The 19482-nt window shown below is 43.5% G+C and overlaps 1 protein-coding gene across 1 annotated transcript in view; it reads left to right on the forward strand.

Moving 5' to 3' along the window:
- LOC119843189 (WD repeat-containing protein on Y chromosome-like) overlaps nucleotides 1-19248 on the forward strand; it is a 54206-nt gene extending 34958 nt beyond the window's left edge. Inside the window, exons 17-20 of the mRNA XM_038372202.2 lie at nucleotides 6600-6784; nucleotides 14799-14923; nucleotides 16855-17007; nucleotides 18816-19248. Coding sequence (XP_038228130.1) covers nucleotides 6600-6784; nucleotides 14799-14923; nucleotides 16855-17007; nucleotides 18816-19097 — 745 coding nt within the window. The 3' untranslated portion in view covers nucleotides 19098-19248. The remainder of the gene's footprint in view (nucleotides 1-6599; nucleotides 6785-14798; nucleotides 14924-16854; nucleotides 17008-18815) is intronic.
- The last annotated feature ends 234 nt before the right edge of the window (nucleotides 19249-19482 follow it).

The raw sequence follows: 19482 nt of genomic DNA on the forward strand, positions 1-19482 counted from the left end.
GTTTTTTTAGAAGTTCAGATCAGAGAATACCTGAGAGTCAATAGTTAATAAGTGCTTGAACCTGACAAATAAAGAATGTGCATCTCTTATAACTGTGTCACCTCTGGTCAAGAGAGATTTGTCCAGCATCTGAGCACAAGTCCCTGAAGCCATAAGAATATCTCCTTCAGGAAAGTGTCACACTGCATTGCAGTGCTACTGGGAGAATGAAGCGTAGTTATTTATTTCTCTTTCAAAATCTGATCGAGTAACTGTTTTTCTCTAAGTTTTGTCTGATATCAAAACTATGGATCAAACACTACTCTTAGTTACACTGGTGTAAATCCAGAGTGATCCTACTGAAATTAGCAGAGTCACTCTGGATTTACGCACCAGTGTAACTGAGCCCACAACTTGATCCGTTGACCGTTACCGTTTGAGAAGATAGTGTTTAATTGTCCAATGCTGGGAGAAAGAAACAGAAAAGTGAAATAATCCTTGACTTACTGGACTGACATTGAGTCAACATTGAGGATATGTCTACACTACCGCGGTAAGTCAACCTAAGTTACGCTACTCCAGCTACGTAGTTTAGGTTGACTTACTGTGGTGTCTACACCACGCTGGGTTGACAGGAGATGCTCTCCCGTCAATTTATCTTACTCCTCTTGTTCCTATTGGAGTACTGGAGTCTGCCGTCGATTTAGCGGGTCTTCAAAACCCTGCACTTTTCTAAACTCGATAACCAGGCCATTTTTAACTTTTTTTTTTTTCCCAAAAATATCCTCTGCTTTACTACCCACACATACCCACACTGAAGAGAAATAGCCCTGCAAAATGTAAGGGTGTCTAAATAATAACAAAAACCCAGAGCCTCATCAACTGCAGTAGTGTAGACATAGCCTGAATCAGGAGGAATAAGATCCACAGCAATTGTCCTAGGACAGATTAGAAGTATGCTGGGCACTAATAGGGACAGAGACAGAGAGGTCAAAAACCGCTTAACCCTTGATGCTAGTGAATAGGATTCTCTTCTAAGCATGCAGGATTTAGTGACAATCCTTCAGCACTGAAGATGGGGTTCGAAGTATAGCTAGATACCGACAAGAATTGAATTTGGTGCAACAGTTACTAAAACTTATATGATGACCATCAGAGCCCAGCATATTGGGCCGACACTGCTCTCTGAGTTTGTGAGTTCAATGACTTCAGCCGAGAGTTCTTTGTTTGTGTGGACCTTTATCTGAGCAACCTTGAAACAATCCAACCTGAGCCTACCAGGTTTAGTTGACTCTTGTACAAACCCACAGTACTAGATACAAACTAACATAAATCAGGAAATGCGTAATGAAGTATGAAATATATCTATTCTTCAGGATCTCAGCTCAAGAGGATCCTGCTTCAGTTGTTTTCCCATATATACTTCATTGTGTTTTGGTATTGCATGTCCACATCCTCAAAATCTACAGCAAATTTGAGCTCTTTTTTTAAAAAAAACAAGTGGTTGCACATGCAATAAGCACTTTTCTAAACTCGATAACCAGGCCATTTTTAACTTTGTTTTTTTATCCCCAAAAATACCCTCTGCTTTACTACCCACACATACCCACACTGAAGAGAAATAGCCCTGCAAAATGTAAGGATGTCTAAATAATAACAAAAACCCAGAGCCTCATCAACTCCCACCCAGGAATGCCAAATGGCTTCAGAAACCACAAAAGTCTATTTTTTAGCTTTTTGTGATCTTGCATCTTAAAAATGACATGAATGTACTTTTCCTTCCTCTCCCCCCCCCCCCCCCCCCGCCAACTGTATTCAGCAAACATTTCTCTCTGGCCATGTACCAGTACGTTTCAGGCCAAAGCAAAAGTTGGGGGAGATGGGAGGGAAGGTATGGGTTACCCTAGAAAAATAGGCATCTAATGGAAACACTGATTTAAAAAAGTTTTCGTTTTCCAAGTGCAGGCTTGCCAGTGCTTTGAGATCCTCGGATGGCAAGCTCTATAGAAGTGTCATTTATTATAGCGATAAAGACTATCACTGCTCCTTAGCTGTTGGCCTGGTATGGAGGAGGGGATGGGCAGAAAGAGGGACATGCTCGCCTACTCAAGCTCCCTGCAGATGGTCAAACCACAAAGTACCAAAGAGAAGCCACATACTTCCTTCCAATTTCACTGCGTTGGCCGGGGACCAAGCTAACCACCCGTGGAGTCATGCTGGGCTCAGGAGCCTTATGCCAGCTTGCCTCACCCAGCAAGCATAGTCATTTAGCCGGCGGTGTATGACTATTGGATGGAGAATCTGAATTCTTTCAGGGCCGTGGGAATGGATAAAGTGTATGACTTTGTCGTGGCTTCCAGCCTGTCAGGAAGCTTTGGACTCTGGGCTGTCGTAAGCTGGCTCAACTCCGTGGCCGTCAGTGGACCTGTGCCTGCTTATGCCCCTGTAGTGAATCTGACCCAAGGAATTTCCTTTTCAGAAGAGAAATGAGTGGCCATACATTACCTTAGTCTATTTTATTTGCTATCTATAATCTCAGTGGACAGCTTCAGACAGACGTGACTATTACATAGCGAGAACAGTCTGCTTTAACTTTATTCGCAAAAAGAAAAGGAGTATTTGTGACACCTTAGAGACTAACAAATTTATTAGAGCATAAGCTTTCGTGAGCTACAGCTCACTTCATCGGATGCATTTGGTGGAAAAAACAGAGGAGAGATTTATATACACACACACAGAGAACATGAAACAATGGGTTTATCATACACACTGTAAGGAGAGTGATCACTTAAGATAAGCCATCACCAGCAGCAGGGGGGGGAAAGGAGGAAAACCTTTCATGGTGACAAGCAAGGTAGGCTAATTACAGCAGTTAACAAGAATATCAGAGGTTTCAGAGTAGCAGCCGTGTTAGTCTGTATTCGCAAAAAGAAAAGGAGAACTTGTGGCACCTTAGAGACTAACAAATTTATTAGAGCATAAGCTTTCATGAGCTACAGCTCACTTCATCGGATGCATTTGGTGGAAAAGAGGAACAGTGGGGGGTGGGGTGGGAGGGAGAAATACCATGGGGAAATAGTTTTACTTTGTGTAATGACTCATCCATTCCCAGTCTCTATTCAAGCCTAAGTTAATTGTATCCAGTTTGCAAATTAATTCCAATTCAGCAGTCTCTCGTTGGAGTCTGTTTTTGAAGCTTTTTTGTTGAAGTATAGTCACTCTAAGATCTGTGATCGAGAGACCAGAGAGATTGAAGTGTTCTCCAACTGGTTTTTGAATGTTATAATTCTTGACGTCTGATTTGTGTCCATTCATTCTTTTACGTAGAGACTGTCCAGTTTGGCCAATGTACATGGCAGAGGGGCATTGCTGGCACATGATGACATATATCACATTGGTAGATGCGCAGGTGAACGAGCCTCTGATAGTGTGGCTGATGTGATTAGGCTCTATGATGGTATCCCCTGAATAGATATGTGGACAGAGTTGGCAATGGGCTTTGTTGCAAGGATAGGTTCCTGGGTTAGTGGTTCTGTTGTGTGGTGTGTGGTTGCTGGTGAGTATTTGCTTCAGATTGGGGGGCTGTCTGTAAGCAAGGACTGGTCTGTCTCCCAAGATCTGTGAGAGTGATGGCTCGTCCTTCAGGATAGGTTGTAGATCCTTGATGATGCGTTGGAGAGGTTTTAGTTGGGGGATGAAGGTGATGGCTAGTGGCGTTCTGTTGTTTTCTTTGTTGGGCCTGTCCTGTAGTAGGTGACTTCTGGGTACTCTTCTGGCTCTGTCAATCTGTTTCTTCACTTCAGCAGGTGGGTATTGTAGTTGTAGGAATGCATGATAGAGATCTTGTAGGTGTTTGTCTCTGTCTGAGGGGTTGGAGCAAATGCGGTTATATCGTAGCGCTTGGCTGTAGACAATGGATCAAGTGGTATGATCTGGATGAAAGCTAGAGGCATGTAGGTAGGAATAGCGGTCAGTAGATTTCCGATATAGGGTGGTGTTTATGTGACCATCGCTTATTAGCACCGTAGTGTCCAGGAAGTGGATCTCTTGTGTGGACTGGTCCAGGCTGAGGTTGATGGTGGGATGGAAATTGTTGAAATCATGGTGGAATTCCTCAAGAGCTTCTTTTCCATGGGTCCAGATGATGAAGATGTCATCAATGTAGCACAAGTAGAGTAGGGGCATTAGGGGACGAGAGCTGAGGAAGCGTTGTTCTAAGTCAGCCATAAAAATGTTGACATACTGTGGGGCCATGCGGGTACCCATCGCAGTGCCGCTGATTTGAAGGTATACATTGTCACCAATTGTGAAATAGTTATGGGTCAGGACAAAGTCACAAAGTTCAGCCACCAGGTTAGCCGTGACAGTATCGGGGATACTGTTCCTGACGGCTCGTAGTCCATCTTTGTGTGGAATGTTGGTACCTCTCCAACGCATCATCAAGGATCTACAACCTATCCTGAAGGACGAGCCATCACTCTCACAGATTTTGGGAGACAGACCAGTCCTTGCTTACAGACAGCCCCCCAATCTGAAGCAAATACTCACCAGCAACCACACACCACACAACAGAACCACTAACCCAGGAACCTATCCTTGCAACAAAGCCCGTTGCCAACTCTGTCCACATATCTATTCAGGGGATACCATCATAGGGCCTAATCACATCAGCCACACTATCAGAGGCTCGTTCACCTGCGCATCTACTAATGTGATATATGCCATCATGTGCCAGCAATGCCCCTCTGCCATGTACATTGGCCAAACTGGACCGTCTCTACGTAAAAGAATGAATGGACACAAATCAGACGTCAAGAATTATAACATTCAAAAACCAGTTGGAGAACACTTCAATCTCTCTGGTCACTAGATCACAGATCTTAGAGTGACTATACTTCAACAAAAAAGCTTCAAAAACAGACTCCAACGAGAGACTGCTGAATTGGAATTAATTTGCAAACTGGATACAATTAACTTAGGCTTGAATAGAGACTGGGAATGGATGAGTCATTACACAAAGTAAAACTATTTCCCCATGGTATTTCTCCCTCCCACCCCACCCCCCACTGTTCCTCTGATATTCTTTTAACTGCTGGAATTAGCCTACCTTGCTTGTCACCATGAAAGGTTTTCCTCCTTTCCCCCCCCTGCTGCTGGTGATGGCTTATCTTAAGTGATCACTCTCCTTACAGTGTGTATGATAAACCCATTGTTTCATGTTCTCTGTGTGTGTGTATATAAATCTCTCCTCTGTTTTTTCCACCAAATGCATCCAATGAAGTGAGCTGTAGCTCACGAAAGCTTATGCTCTAATAAATTTGTTAGTCTCTAAGGTGCCACAAGTACTCCTTTTCTTTTTAGGTATAAACCAAGTGTCACACCATTCCAGTTAATAGGCCAGTTTTAAAACTACTTGTTAGGTCAAGATTAGACTCAGCAGCTCAAGCATTGCTACTATTGTTCAAAGGCATCGTTATCTGACTAGTGTCCGTAAAATTAAACCAATAAATCCAGTTTACTATTGAGCTGGAACTGTCTTCTGTAGTGGTTTTAACCTCTTCCGTAGCTTACACAGTTGAATTTCTTCCGTAGCTTACACAGTTGAATTTCTACTTCTATAGTGCTCCTACTTTGGCCACACAGCTACTTACAATCATGTGAAATATTTGCAGTGACATTCGCAGTATTTGAGATTTTCACATTTGGGTTCGATTATATGGAACTGGTCCAGATGGGGCAGGGGGCAATGTCATGGATTTCTGTGCAATAGTATCTTTGAGGAAACCCACTGGTTTTGGACATGTGAAGTTTCATTCTAGTGAAGATGAATTTTTGTGTCAAACTGTGCTGAATTTTCCATTTCAATGCGTTTAATGAAAAGTGAACTTTTCAGGCTGTGAAATGACCTGGGCTGATATGGCAAAAGACTGTTAACACAGTTGGGGTGATACTTTTCTCTTTTTCACAGAGCTCTGTCTTTAGGAATCCCTGCCACACTCCGCATTGCCAGTATGGCCAGATATCTTATTATCATATAGAATAACACGTGAGGCAGATCTTTCTATATTCTGTATGGCATCTAGCACCACTTAACTCAGTCACAGCATTGCCTTTTCCTTCTATAGAAACAGGGTTAATATGACTATCTGTGACCATGGTGTGAGCCATAGAAATCATAAATGGAAAAGGTCATCAAGTACAGTAATCCAGCCCCCTTCCCAATTCAAGATTATTCTCAACAGTAACTTCCTGTTCCCAATGGCTCCTGTAATGGAGCTCCCCACATCCTTTGTGGGGAGGGATAGCTCAGTGGTTTGAGCATTGGCCTGCTAAACTCAGGGTTGTGAGTTCAATCCTTGAGGGGGTCATTTGGGATCTGGGGCAAAAATTGGGGATTGGTCTTGCTTTGAGCAGGGGGTTGGACTAGATTGACCTCCTGAGGTCTCTTCAAATCCTGGTATTCTATGATTTTTTGTAGGTAAGATGATTCTGATCCGTTTGGGTTTCACATTTTCTCCAGCTGGCTGTGATGATCAGTCCCGGGTTTGATTACAGATATTTAACCCACTCTAGCAATAGCACGTTTTTATTTTACTTTTTTTTCTTTTTTTTTTTATCAGGGACCCCTGGAGTGAGCAAAAAGAAATCAGGAAAAAACGAACGCCAACCAAGCAGCCGGCATATACGGATGGGCTGCTATTCAGCTCAGGGGAGCTTGTCAGCAATGTGGAGGGAGAGACCGAAGAGAAGATAAACCAGGAGATCAATGGGGGAAGTATAATGGAGGAGAGAGAGCAACCGCAGGGTAAGTGATTGCCAGCAATGGGGCCTGCCTTAAGAGTCAGGAGCATATTCTCAAGAGTTAGTCCTTAACTTCAGCTCTTCTAGCCGGACAGTGAGACCGCCCATCATACTCCCTGTGCAACTGACAGAAAATGGGGTAAAGATGGCTGCAATATACCTTCCCCATTCCTGGGGGCAGCCAGGGGTGAAACCAGTGCAAGTGCAAGTTAGAACAGCCTAAGGGCAGCGCTTGGACAGGCTGGTTTGTTCTGAGCCCTTAAAGCCATTGCACAGGTAAGGATCAGCTGCAACGCAGTGCACTCCACTCTTGGCCCTCCTCCCATCTGTTCCCCATTCCCACTATGCTGCCTTTTCCCCATGCCAGCATATCTCAGACTTTTGAAGACTAATTCCCTCCCCTTTCAGAAAAATGTAATCCCCTGATCCCCTTGTACCCATGCCATGTGTGTTTACAACCTACGCAGGTTACTCCATACACCTTCATGGCTCTCTACCCCCAGTCCAGCACAACCTGCACTTTGGGATATGCTGCTGTATACCTTGGGAATCCCCTGCTGCTCATCTAGTCCAGGCTCCTGGCTGTTCTGTGTGGTCTGCGCAACCCAAAGTAGCCAGATGGAAAGTTTAGGATCTGGCCCCAAATGTGTGTCTTTTAAAAAAAAAAAAAAATTAAAAAAAAAAGTTAACATTTATGTAATTATAAAATAGAGTGACTCATTGTTTGTCATCAAGCTTCACAAAGGGGGCTGAAAGATGGATATTCAGGTATTTTAATTCGGTTCCAGGGAGAAATTTATACCTAATGAGGCTGTGAAGAGCTGAATTCATTACTTCAGCCAAATCCCAGTCTGCTGCTTGTTTGCCTCCTCTTTAAAATGATCTGAATGTTCTGCAATTGCTGAGTAAAAAATATATTGTAATTTTCAAAGAGTCAGAAGTGCTCCTAAGGCTCCAATCTTGAAGTCTTCACAGTCAAAACTCAGTGAAGCCAACTGGCAAATATTGGAAATGTAGGGATGGGGGTTTACTGGAGACAGGACTTCAGGGTAGGACCCAGAATAAATTAGCAACAAATTGTTCTAACAGTCAGACAGTTTTACGTGGCTGCCAAGCTGTTCCATAGATTGCACAGGCTTGACTTATTGCTAAGAAACAGACTGGAACTGGACTGCACTTTTCACTTAAGGAATGCACAGCTGCAAGGTTTCCGTTCACTTCGCACAATATGGGTTCCAGGAATTTGTGTAAATCATTAGGGGCCATGCAGCAAACAGAGTCGCATTCATAATTGTGATAAATAATAATAAAATATTCTCATGTATGTGGTGCCAACACCCAAAGGTCTTTGGGTACCAACAAAAAAAGCTAACTAAAAACAAACTATGGAAAAAATCACCACTGCCCAGAAAATTCCTAGCCTAGGAGTGGGGGGGGGGACACACAGTGACCCCTAGTACACATTAAACTGAACACATGCCCACAATGGAAATACTTTTAGATCTTCCCAAATGAACAGAAATCTATTCACTGTGAAACACCACGTTTCTGGAGCAGAGAGTCAAATAGTGTGGCTGCATTTTTAAAAGGCTAGGTAATTGGATTACCATTATTGCCATATGCATGATAAGATCAGGGAAGTTAAATCTCATGCTTCATGCCACCTGATCACCATAGGGCTCAAGAAGGAAATCCCACATCTATGGATAGTATTACATAATAGGCCAGATGCATGAAGGTGCCAGCTCAGCAAAGCACATAAGCAGGTGTTTAAAACCCACTGAAGTTAAGGGAGCTGAAGTCTGTTCTTAAAGTTAAGCACATGTTTAAGTGCAGAATAGAGATGGACTTAAGAACATGCTTAGCATGAAGCAAGCGCTTAAGTGCTTTGCTGAGTGAGGGCCTAAAAGGGTCGATTTGCCTTGCTCTGAAGTTTCAGGCATTGGCTGCTGCAAAAGCTGGGATGCTGGATATGATGGGTTGATGATGCAATCTGCCCCAGAAAATCATGTGCTGTATGGAGATGGTAATAACTGTGCAGTTATCAAACTGGAAGGAGAGTGCAGAACAGCTTCCACATAATCATTTGGGGTCTGAATTGAAATGCCCTATAGAAATCAACCAGCAAGACTGCAAATTCTGACCACCTGGAGCTACTGGCCCGTCAAAGGCTTCCGAGATTCAAGGCTGAATGGGTGCATGTGCTCAGATTTGTTTAGCCTGGACACAGATTTCCTGGACTTTTCCTTCCAAGTTAGGAGCAGCTTGCAGCCAACTCTTAGTGGGCTGGCCGCAAACCCTGCCTTCACGAACATGTTTGTTAAAACACACATAAGCGCTTTGTCCAGAGTGCTGTTTGGAAGCCCATAGATCAGACTTTTTTGTCAAATGTAAAATCTGTTCCAGCTGTCTGGGAGGACAGAGAAATCTGCCATCTTGCTGCTTTGGAGAGCTCCCGATACACTGCAGCACTTTATATCTGGATGTGTTTCCATATCCAAATCCTGAACAGTGAGCAATTAAAGACTCTTTCCTTTAACTCCGATGTGCTTGCGATCAAGCCCTTAAGTACCAGGTTACGTGCTGTGTAGGCGTTAGAGCAGGAAACGTGGAGCCAGGATTCCTGGGTTCTGCTACAGATTTCCTGCATGACTTACACTCTGTGCCACAGAGTCCCCATGTGTAAAACCCATCTTACGGGGGGAACTGAATTAATGAGACTGGTTTCAGATCCACTGGAAGGCAGTAGGATTATTGCCTTTCTGCTTCGCACGTGCACCTTCCGCATTCTTTGTATTAGGTGGGCTTGGTGCCACTTAAGTGTTTGCTGGTCTGTTCCCATTTGCTGAATGTTTTAATTACCGTTCAGTGTCCTGCCACTGTACACTGCATCTTAGATGAACACACCCTTCATATTCACGCGTGACATTTGGGTTTTTTTTAAGCTACAGCTCAAACTGGCACATTATTTATCACACACGGTCAAATCTACATCAGATGGGTGGAGTCCTAACATGGAGTTTTTCATTGATTTGTTTTACTTTTCCAGCCTATCAGATGAGAGCTGCCAGCTGCCGGGATCAGAGCTGTGGGGCTGGAATCTGCTCCATGGTGATCAAACACCGAGAAATTGTTTCTGCTGAGTGTGTTTTTCTCTGGGTCAAAATTTTGGAGTGTCAGGGCTTCAAGTTTCTAAAGTGACTGGTGATTCTGGTGGCCTCCATTTTGGGCTGCTCAGTTTGATATACCTTAAAGGGATCTAGTTTCCAGAAAGTGCTGAACACCCATCTTCTGGAAATCAGGCCCCTTTAAGGGGTGTCAAGTTAGGCACGCAAAAATTGAGACACGCGAAATCACTAGTTACTTCTGAAAATAATCACAGGACACTCCCATGGCAACTGACACCTTGAGCTCCGAAACCATAGGCCTCTGTTACATGAGCTAAATGACCTATAGTGTTAGTTTTGGTTCTGTCCCTCCTAGGGCCATGCCACGAGAGGGAAGAAGGGCCTAGCGATTAGCATTCTGGACTAAGACTCAAAAGACATAGGTTCAATTCCGGGCTCAGCTACAGGGTCATGGTGTGAAACACGGGGCAAGTCACTCAACCTACCACATGCCTCAGTTCCCCATTTCTAAAACTGAGGAGATTATTTCCCTGTGTCACAGAGTGTAGTGAGATAAAAGCCATTAATAACTGTAAAAAGAAAAGGAGTACTTGTGGCACCTTAGAGACTAACTAATTTATTAGAGCATAAGCTTTCATGAGCGACAGCTCACTTCATCGGATGCAGTGAGCTGTAGCTCACGAAAGCTTATGCTCTAATAAATTAGTTAGTCTCTAAGGTGCCACAAGTACTCCTTTTCTTTTTGCGAATAAGACTAACACGGCTGCTACTCTGAAACCTATTAATAACTGTGAAATCCTATGAGGGCTATAAAGTACCTAAGATAGTCAGAGGGTGAAATGAGCTGATACAGGAGCAGGTCTGATAGTCCTTCCAGGAGAGAACAGCAGTGAGGCAAACCCGTTCACCAGCACATAACTAAGACCTGCAGGGGATGGACATGTCATGGACCTGATACACACTGTATGGGTGACCAGAGGCAATTAGAAAATGCCTCCTATCAGCACTAAAGGGTCCAGGCTGAGCCACATCATGAGGGATGTGGAGGGGGCATGACTGGGGTAGAAACAGGGTTTTAAGGAGTTACTTAGATCGTGGGGTTAGGCAAACCCTGTGCCTTCTCATTATAAACACTCTTCACTTGGACTGCACTCAGAGACACAGGGACAACCAGGTCCCATTCTTTGTGATGAAAACCCACAGAGTTAAAGGCTAACTATTAATGTGAGAAATTCTGTCCAAAATTAAAAAAACACCTCAGTACATGAGAAATCTAAACTCACTTAAGGGTAACCAGATTTGTAGAACCACAAATCCCTCAACGTACAGATAAGAAGCTGGAAAGGAAATATGCAAGAAAGAGCGGGTTATTTAGGGCAACTGCAACCTCGGGTCTCTGGGCATAGCTGGTTTTAAAGAAAAGAGGACATGCTTCCAAGCTACAAGAGGTATCTCCTTTCTGACAGGATTTAGACAGCAATTTGGCCTGACAGTAACAGGCCAGTTGAAAGCTTACCCCTGTAGTGTAATTATTAGGAAGCAGTCCCTTCAGGAATGGCTTGCTCCAAGCTTCTCTCTCTGTCAGCCTGAAGGGAGATGCTGTCATTCCATAATGGGAAGTGAAGGCTGAATTTTTCAGATGGATGTGGTTTTGGAAATGAACTTTGCTAACACCTGCTGTAAGTTCAGCAGGACCAGTTGCCAGATGCTACAGGAACTCGGGGCTCATTAGCATGATTGAGACTTTGGCAAAGCGAAGGGCTCTCAGCTTCCATGTCTAGGAAATGTTGAGAAAGGCAGTGGCAGGAGTTCAAGGAAGGGTGTGCACTGTTGTGTTTTGAAGTCTAGACAGTGCTAAGCCCCGGCCATGCTGAAGAATGCCTTTTCCTGGCCTATCATATTGTTTAAAACTCACAGGTATTGGAGGCGAGGAACGAAATGGGAAAAGAGCGAATTCCCTCATTCAAACAGACACAGCTGCATAATTCTCTTTCCAAATCCTCCCTTCCAAGCCTTGCCTGGCTCATCAGAGGCTGCCAGTGTTTTACATGCTCCGCTGTACGAATGATCTCTGACCTGCCCGGGCATCCTCTGAAGTCACCTTGCTGCGTCTGCCTCTTTGTCTGCTTCTCAGCCCTTAGGGGCCAGAGAGGGGACCAAAAGCAAAAGCTACCCATGCTGCACGGGATCCCATGCTGGAAACCTGCTCCTGCAAACCTCCCAGTTTCAGCAGTGGGCTCCCTGTTTCCTTCATGAGTCTCAAGCTCTGTCCACCCTGGAGCTGTTAACCAGGACTCTGAGTCACTGAAGTGGACAGGCTCCCATTGGCATTTGTGGGCTTTGGATCAGGCCCTGTGTTTGGGAGCCACCTTCAAATGCACTTGCAGCCTAAGGTGACTAGATGTCCCAATTTTATAGGGACAGTCCCAATATTTGAGGATTTTTTTTCTTATCTAGGCACCTATTACCCTCCACTCCCATCCCAATTTTTCACACTTGCTTTCTGGTCACCCTACCTAGTGCAATGGTGCAGGGCTTGTGTCCAGGCCTAGCCCTGTTACAAACTACATTACAAGCATGCTGAAGCCTAGGTAGGGATGCAGGGTGCGTAGAGTAGGATTCCACACGAAAGGGGTTTAAGCCAAGAACGTAAAGCTGCAGGCCAGGAAGGAAAGGAGGCAGCGAACCAATCCCCATCCCTTGGAAGGAAGGGGACAGATCTGGAACCATATCCAGCAAGCAGGGTCGGGGGGAGGAAAAAAGCTGCACCAGAGGATTGGACCTAAGGTCTCATGAGGCAAGGTGAGGGGGTTAGGGGTGGAGAGGTAGTCAGGGGAGGGGAGAAGAGAAGCTCTCTCCTCTCAGGGACCCCACCCTATACAGAAAGGGTAGTTGAACGTCTGTCCCACAGCGATGCAGAGATGGTCTTTTGAAGGGCAGCTCTCTCCCCGCCACACTCCAAATGTTTGAACTTTAGTGACTGTTCGATACCTCGCTTAGTCTCTGTCAATCTGGGGCCTCCTGAAGCGGGCTTGGCAGAGTCCAAAGATATTTGTCTTTGTATCATCATCTTTAATAAAACTAATTAATGTCTTGCACTTATTTGGCACGTTTCATCCCAAAGGACTTCATAAGCTTAAAGGGGCACTGCCAGGCAAAATAGCGGGTGCTTGGGGAAAATAAATGCCCTTCCCTATGTTATAATAAACCATTGATTGTTAAAGGTGAAGGAATGTTAACAATTTCATGCACTTTTCATGCACTTTTCCAACTTATTAGACATGGGTCTGATTCTTTCCCCCTACCCCCATCCCTCCAAGCCCCTCGTGAACTTTAAGGCAGTTCAGGTTTAGGATCCTGGCTCTGTGAACCCTTGAGCTGAGGGTCAGGGTTTGTGGGCTGGGCTGTTGGCCATTTGCCCGGGCTGAGGGGGGGAGCATCCAATGAATACAGACCTGTGTGACTTTCATTTGTGTTTCTAACCATCTTGCACAAGCTGGCTCGAGGAGGCCGATTCAGTTGCATGACAACTTTCAAGGTTTCAAAATGTGTTTTTGTGAAACAGGGTTGTGGATAGAAAAGGTCAGGTTTTTCCAGTCAAGTTGCTCGCTCCCTCTATTTAGTCAGAAGGGACCAGAAGCTCTGAAACCTTCCTGTCAAAAACTTAGTCGAAATCAATGCATCTCCATGAAATGATTTAGCTTTGACATTTTTGTCAAAAATATTTGCGCCAGCTGTACTTGCCATGCTCTACCCCCGTAAACAGGTGAGGAGGGTTGTTTTAAGTGCAGCCCCTGGGTCAAGGGGGAGTTCAAACTGGAATTTTTCATAATTCATAGAAACATTTCTTTTGGACTGGACCTTAACTATCCGTTACTGTCCCTTTCGCAAGCTGATGGACAAATTGCATGGGGATCACTTCAAGCATTACTGAAGTGCAGCCATCTCTGGGGTAAAATGCAGCATGTTTCAGAGTGAACAGCACGTGGCATGGTTGCATGGACAGGAAATGAAGCAGCATGCGTCCCAGTTGGAACAGCTGTTTAAAGAGACAGAACGCAATTGTCAGACTACAGGACCTAAACCCCCCCCCGTCAAAGACTAAAATGAAATTGTTGCTGACCTCTGTCAGCATAGTGATCCCGAACCATGCTGGAGTGTTGGATCAGCATCACCTCAGGAAGATCAGAGACACTTACTGAATCATTTCATCACTGTGACACCTACATTCCTTTGTCTCCCAGCTGAGCACGCATGAGCTCAGCTGCTCATGCAAAGGTGCTCCAAAGAGGTCTGGTCACACCACAGCCTGGCTTCAGAGACAAACTTTTCCATTTGTAAATGCCCACAAAGTCTTTCAAACCATCAAACTTTTCAAATCCAGGAAGGATGCTGAGGTGTGAGGGGGCAGCTGTTGATAACAAAGCTACGATTTGGCTCGAATGCAAAGAACTAACAGGCCCAAGTCATTTTTGACTGAGCCAGGCTGAGTGTGACTACACGTTCGACAGTCTGGTTCTTTTTTTAGTTAGGTTGATAAGTGCTTCAAGCAATATTAACACATGCAGAGCCTTCGCACCTATGGCAATTACATGGGTGTCCCAGAAGCCAATGAGTCAAATGGGAAAACTAGGTCTGGTGATGCTTGTCAGGCCGTGACAGTGTTAGGAAGCTAAATCCACATAATAAAGAGGCGTGATTCTTCTTCTAAGTTATGTGGTATTTAGCACTGGGTGTGTGTGGTCCCTGCTCAGTTTTAGGCCCTTGCCTTGCTTTGCGGGGATTCCATTTAAGAAGAATCTGACAGAACTGTCCATGCCTTTAAGAAATACTGTACATGCCATGTTCTACCATACAGTGCTCCCGGATGACCCTATTCTCTCTCTACAGAGTTCCAATTACCAGGAGTGGATGGTGCCCATCCATCCACATCCCCCAGCCAGATTTCTGCAGTGCAAAGCCACCTCACTACTCCACAATCGTTAACCGGTACCTCAAATCAAAGAAAACAAGAGGTGAGTCTGTGAGATCTTTTATCTATCTCTGACCTTGACACTCTGCCATTCCACTGAAGGGTAAAACCCTGCAGCTTAAGATAAGGGAATCTGCCATAAGCTCAGATTAATTAAAAGACGCACAAAGTGATAAAGCATTGGGGATTGCTTCAGATAGGCAAGCCAAAAAAAGTCATGCACGGGGAACAGTTTGCAGATTAAGCAGAGCAATCCAATCTATTGCAAACACAAGAGCAAACAGACTGTTGAATGGTTTTTTTAAAATAATAATGAGAAGAATGGATAATTTCTTAAAGTAATAGCCACTGGTTTTATTCCTGTGTGAGGCAGCAGAGCTGAACTATATTTAATAAGGAAATGCAGACAACAGTAATCTCCAAGGTCTGATAACGAATGCTTCTTTCTTATGTATTCTTCAGTACCCTTTCTTCAGGTGCTTAATGCCATTGTTAAATGTGAATTTTCAGGGTGTTTGGGTGGCACAGAGGGTTGGTGATTCATAGATTTTAAGGCCAGAAGGGACCATCTGATCATTTGGTTTGATGTGCCATATATCCCAGGTCAATAACTTCCATTTGACTAGCGCATATTTTGCAGAAAGACAGCCAGTCTTCATATGAAGACTGGAAGAGATGGAGAATCCACCACGTCCCTTGGTAGTTTGTTCCAACTGAATGGATTGCAAGCAGTGGAATTAGCCCACATCCATAATGACTGAAATTACTCGCATCCCAAGTCTGCTCTGTCGCCTTTGTTAAATGAGATGGATCAGTCCATTTTCCAGTGGACATATCTCCACTGGCACTAATTTGCAATCTTCTTGGCATTCTCAGTAAAAAGGCCAGGGACTACATGGGCCAAGGAGACTGAGAACTGTCCTTTCACTCCTGGAGGTCTGCTCTCTCCAGACCAGGGCTGAAACGCAAGGGTGGGGGAAGCTTGTACCGCCTCTTCTATAGCTGTTCTGTGGATTCAGAGAAATGACCATCTCCAGGGCAATCAGTCCAGAACTGTCAGTCACTAAAAGTTACACCACCAGGAAGAAAGAAAGAAAAAGAAAACTGTGTAATTTCTCTAAAATCAGCAACCACCACCATGTGTGTCTCTTCTTTCTTCAATGCTTCCCCTTAACCTGGGAACACCCTTCCAAAACCAGGTCACCTTGCCACATCCCTCACCATGTCCCTCACAATTCCCTCCTCAAATTTCACTTCTGCTGGAAAGGACGCGAGAAGTGAGCAGGGAAAAGAACAGTAAACAGAACCAAAAACATATGATGGAACCTTTGAAATGTTCCATGCCTTTCTGAGCAACTCAGATGGTGTGTGATACACAGGAGATCAGAATAGATGATCACAGTGAATCCTGCTGGCCTTATAATCCATGAATCCTGCTGTCACCTTGTCTCTCCTCTCCAATCTCATCTATCATCTTTGCTTGTTGGATCCTACAATGAGCTCCATGCAGATGTCCACTAGGAACCCATGGACTCTGCATGAGCATAGGAGTGTAAACCCTTTGGGGCATGGGCTGTGTGTTGTGTTTATTTCTCTCCAATGCCTGGCATATATTGGAGTTTGCGGGAAATAATCATATATCGAATAGTGTGTCCGTTTTACACTTTAGCCACTGAAGCTGGGCTGTAATTAGCACTTCTTTGGGAAGGGGATCTATTGATGTTATAAAACCATTGTCATACATTTCCATTAAGTGATATTGATGCCCTCTGCTTCTGAGCTTTAGGAAGAGGGCAGCTCTGGTGGTGGATTTAGTTGTTTCCAATGCGAATCAATGTTCCCTCATTCTGAAAATATAGTCTTTAAATTATAGGAGATATTCTTTATACCTATATAGGATATAGGAGATAGTCTTTAAATTAGTGTGACCACATCATTGCCAGCGCACCCCAGGGTTTTCTCTTCCCTTTGCAGAGCCAGAGCCTTTTCAGACACCATCTGGAAAATAACCTGGTGAAAAGAATTACAGGAAGGAAAGCCCGTCGGCGTGTGTTTGGGGCGATCAATGCTAACAAATTCAACCAGTTTGGGACACTCTGTTCACCTTTTCATGCACTAGCAACCCCGGTAAGTGTCCTTCCCTCTGGGTAGTTCTACATTCAATACAAACCGGTCCCCCAGTTGCCAAGGCTCATCCTGCCAATAGCCATTCCAACAGCATTTTCAGAATCAGCCAATGACTCCTGGTGAACAAGCTGTTTGTTTTCATTATATTTTCCTTGTGGCTTTTCCTGGAAGGGTTAATATTTTCTCCAAAAACTTCCTTACAAAAGGATTAAGTAAGTAAATCACCCAGCTGTTTGTTAATGGGTTAACATCAACTTAAAAATCATAATCTGTAGCAAAGTCACGCTACCTACCTTTCTATCAATAGCACAGAAGATTAAAATGGAAAGAATTTTAAAAATCTATTTTTTTTATTTTATTTATTTATTTTCTGCTCGTTTACTTCTTGGAAAATGAAAATGAATGGCATCATTTTCATTTTTGCTTAGCATCACTTTCAGGCTTCTGTTTGCAAGCTAGGCCTGGGTGATATTGAGCTCTTAAAAATAATAGTTTGTGTTTGAATTTGATTTAAAAATATATCGTGGGAATATTTTTCTTGATCCTCACTTGGATTAAAAGCTTGCTTGTTCAAACATTAAATGTGGAGTCAAATTTGAGTTGGCTGAACTCCTTTCAAAGAGGATCTTCATTCCTTCAGAGATTTCTTAAAATACTTGTTTAACTTAGATAATTTTTTCATCTTTGAAATCTCTCTCTCTGGCCTCCATTATCATGCCATCTGAGCACCTCACAGTCTTTAATATATTTATGAAATAATAATTATAATACTCTGCAAATATGAACGGTGTGTACATGCTAAGTGTTGTATAAATATCAAGTAATTAATCCACAGAACAATCCTCTGAGGCACACAGCTAAATAATGTAATTCCCAATTTTATGAATAGGAAAGTTGAAGCACAAAGAGGTTAAGTGATTTGCCCAAGGCCGCATAGTGAGTTAGCAACAGAGCGAATATTAGAAATCTTAATTCCCAGACAGAAGCTTCATCCCCTAATACATTTGTATGTATTATAACAGAAATACTTGTCATTACAGATATGAAATGTGCCTTTTTCAAAACACATGTATTGCACAGTTTTTTGTCAGTACATGTGCAAGTCAGATGTAAAACCTGGCACCTAGAAATGCAATATCCGTTAGCCAGAATATTTAGAAATTCATCTCTACAGTTATTAAAGGTCACATGTTATCCTGACAGTATCAACACGGGCATAAATGGAGCTGCTAAATTCTATGGGCCCTGGATTCCATTCACACTTATAGGCAGAGGGAAGACCGTGCCCATGGCCAAGGAAAATGCTACTTCTCACCCAAAATGCCCCTGTGTTTGGGATATACAGGTTTGGGGTTTCCAGATGTGGAGATGGTGAGGAGAGGAGCCATTTGGGCTCATCTATATTCACCCTTACAAAATGCACTGAAGGAATCTGATTGTATCAACTTTTGTTGTTTCTCTCTGTTCTGTAGAGTCCTCAGAGAGGGAGGAGGGGTGTGTGTGTGTGTGTGTTTAATTGAATGATTTTTAAAAATACACCAATTACAATGTCTCTGGGTGCTTGTACATAGATTATTGGAACTACAGAAATAATTTCACTAGTCTCAAACTAAATCCAGAGAGATTCAACCTTGAAATTAGCTGTAATTAGAGAACCACCACATCATCAGACCTGCAGACAAAATCCTGACACACATACACACCCATGCTAAAATGACGGATGCTATAGAAATGCATGTGATAGAATGTATTTCTCAAGGTTGGCCTGTGTGTTCATTATGCATTTTTATTAACTATTTCTGTCTTAGGAGATGCAGAAATTAACTTTACCTCAAGACTTACCCATGACCCCTCGGATGCTGAGGCAGGGTATAATCTGCAGCACTGAGTCGGACTTAAGGTCTTTACCGTTAACCTTCCCAGAACTGGATGGTGAGAAGACGGAAGAGCCCAGCCTGAGTGAGAGAGAAAAGTCATCAGTCCACATGAAAACCCCTTTGCTTCCCCCATTAGTTAAACCTACCAGAGCTAGCCTCTCCCACAGTAAAAAGGCTAAAAGTTTCCGGTTTCCCTCCCAGTTCCCACAGTAGCTGTTTCTATTAGCCTGTAATAGATGCTAAGTATTGACACCTTCTGAAAGAGAATACCTGGACTCCATTTCTAGAGCAATATGTCTTTTTGCCTTTTTTTGTATTAGACCCTGGAGCATTCTTTTAAGCAATCCCTTTGACACCTAAATTCCTCTTTTCAGAGTAGCAGCCGTGTTAGTCTGTATTTGCAAAAAGAAAAGGAGTACTTGTGGCACCTTAGAGACTAACAAATTTATTTGAGCATAAGCTGTAGCTCATGAAAGCTTATGCTCAAATAAATTTGTTAGTCTCTAAGGTGCCACAAGTACTCCTTTTCTTTTTGCAAATTCCTCTTTGATACACACATAAAGTAATTGCAAAAGAATATTTTTGTACTTTAGTTTGA

Source organism: Dermochelys coriacea, chromosome 14 (genome assembly GCF_009764565.3).
Source record: "Dermochelys coriacea isolate rDerCor1 chromosome 14, rDerCor1.pri.v4, whole genome shotgun sequence".
Classification (NCBI taxonomy): Eukaryota; Metazoa; Chordata; order Testudines; family Dermochelyidae; genus Dermochelys; species Dermochelys coriacea.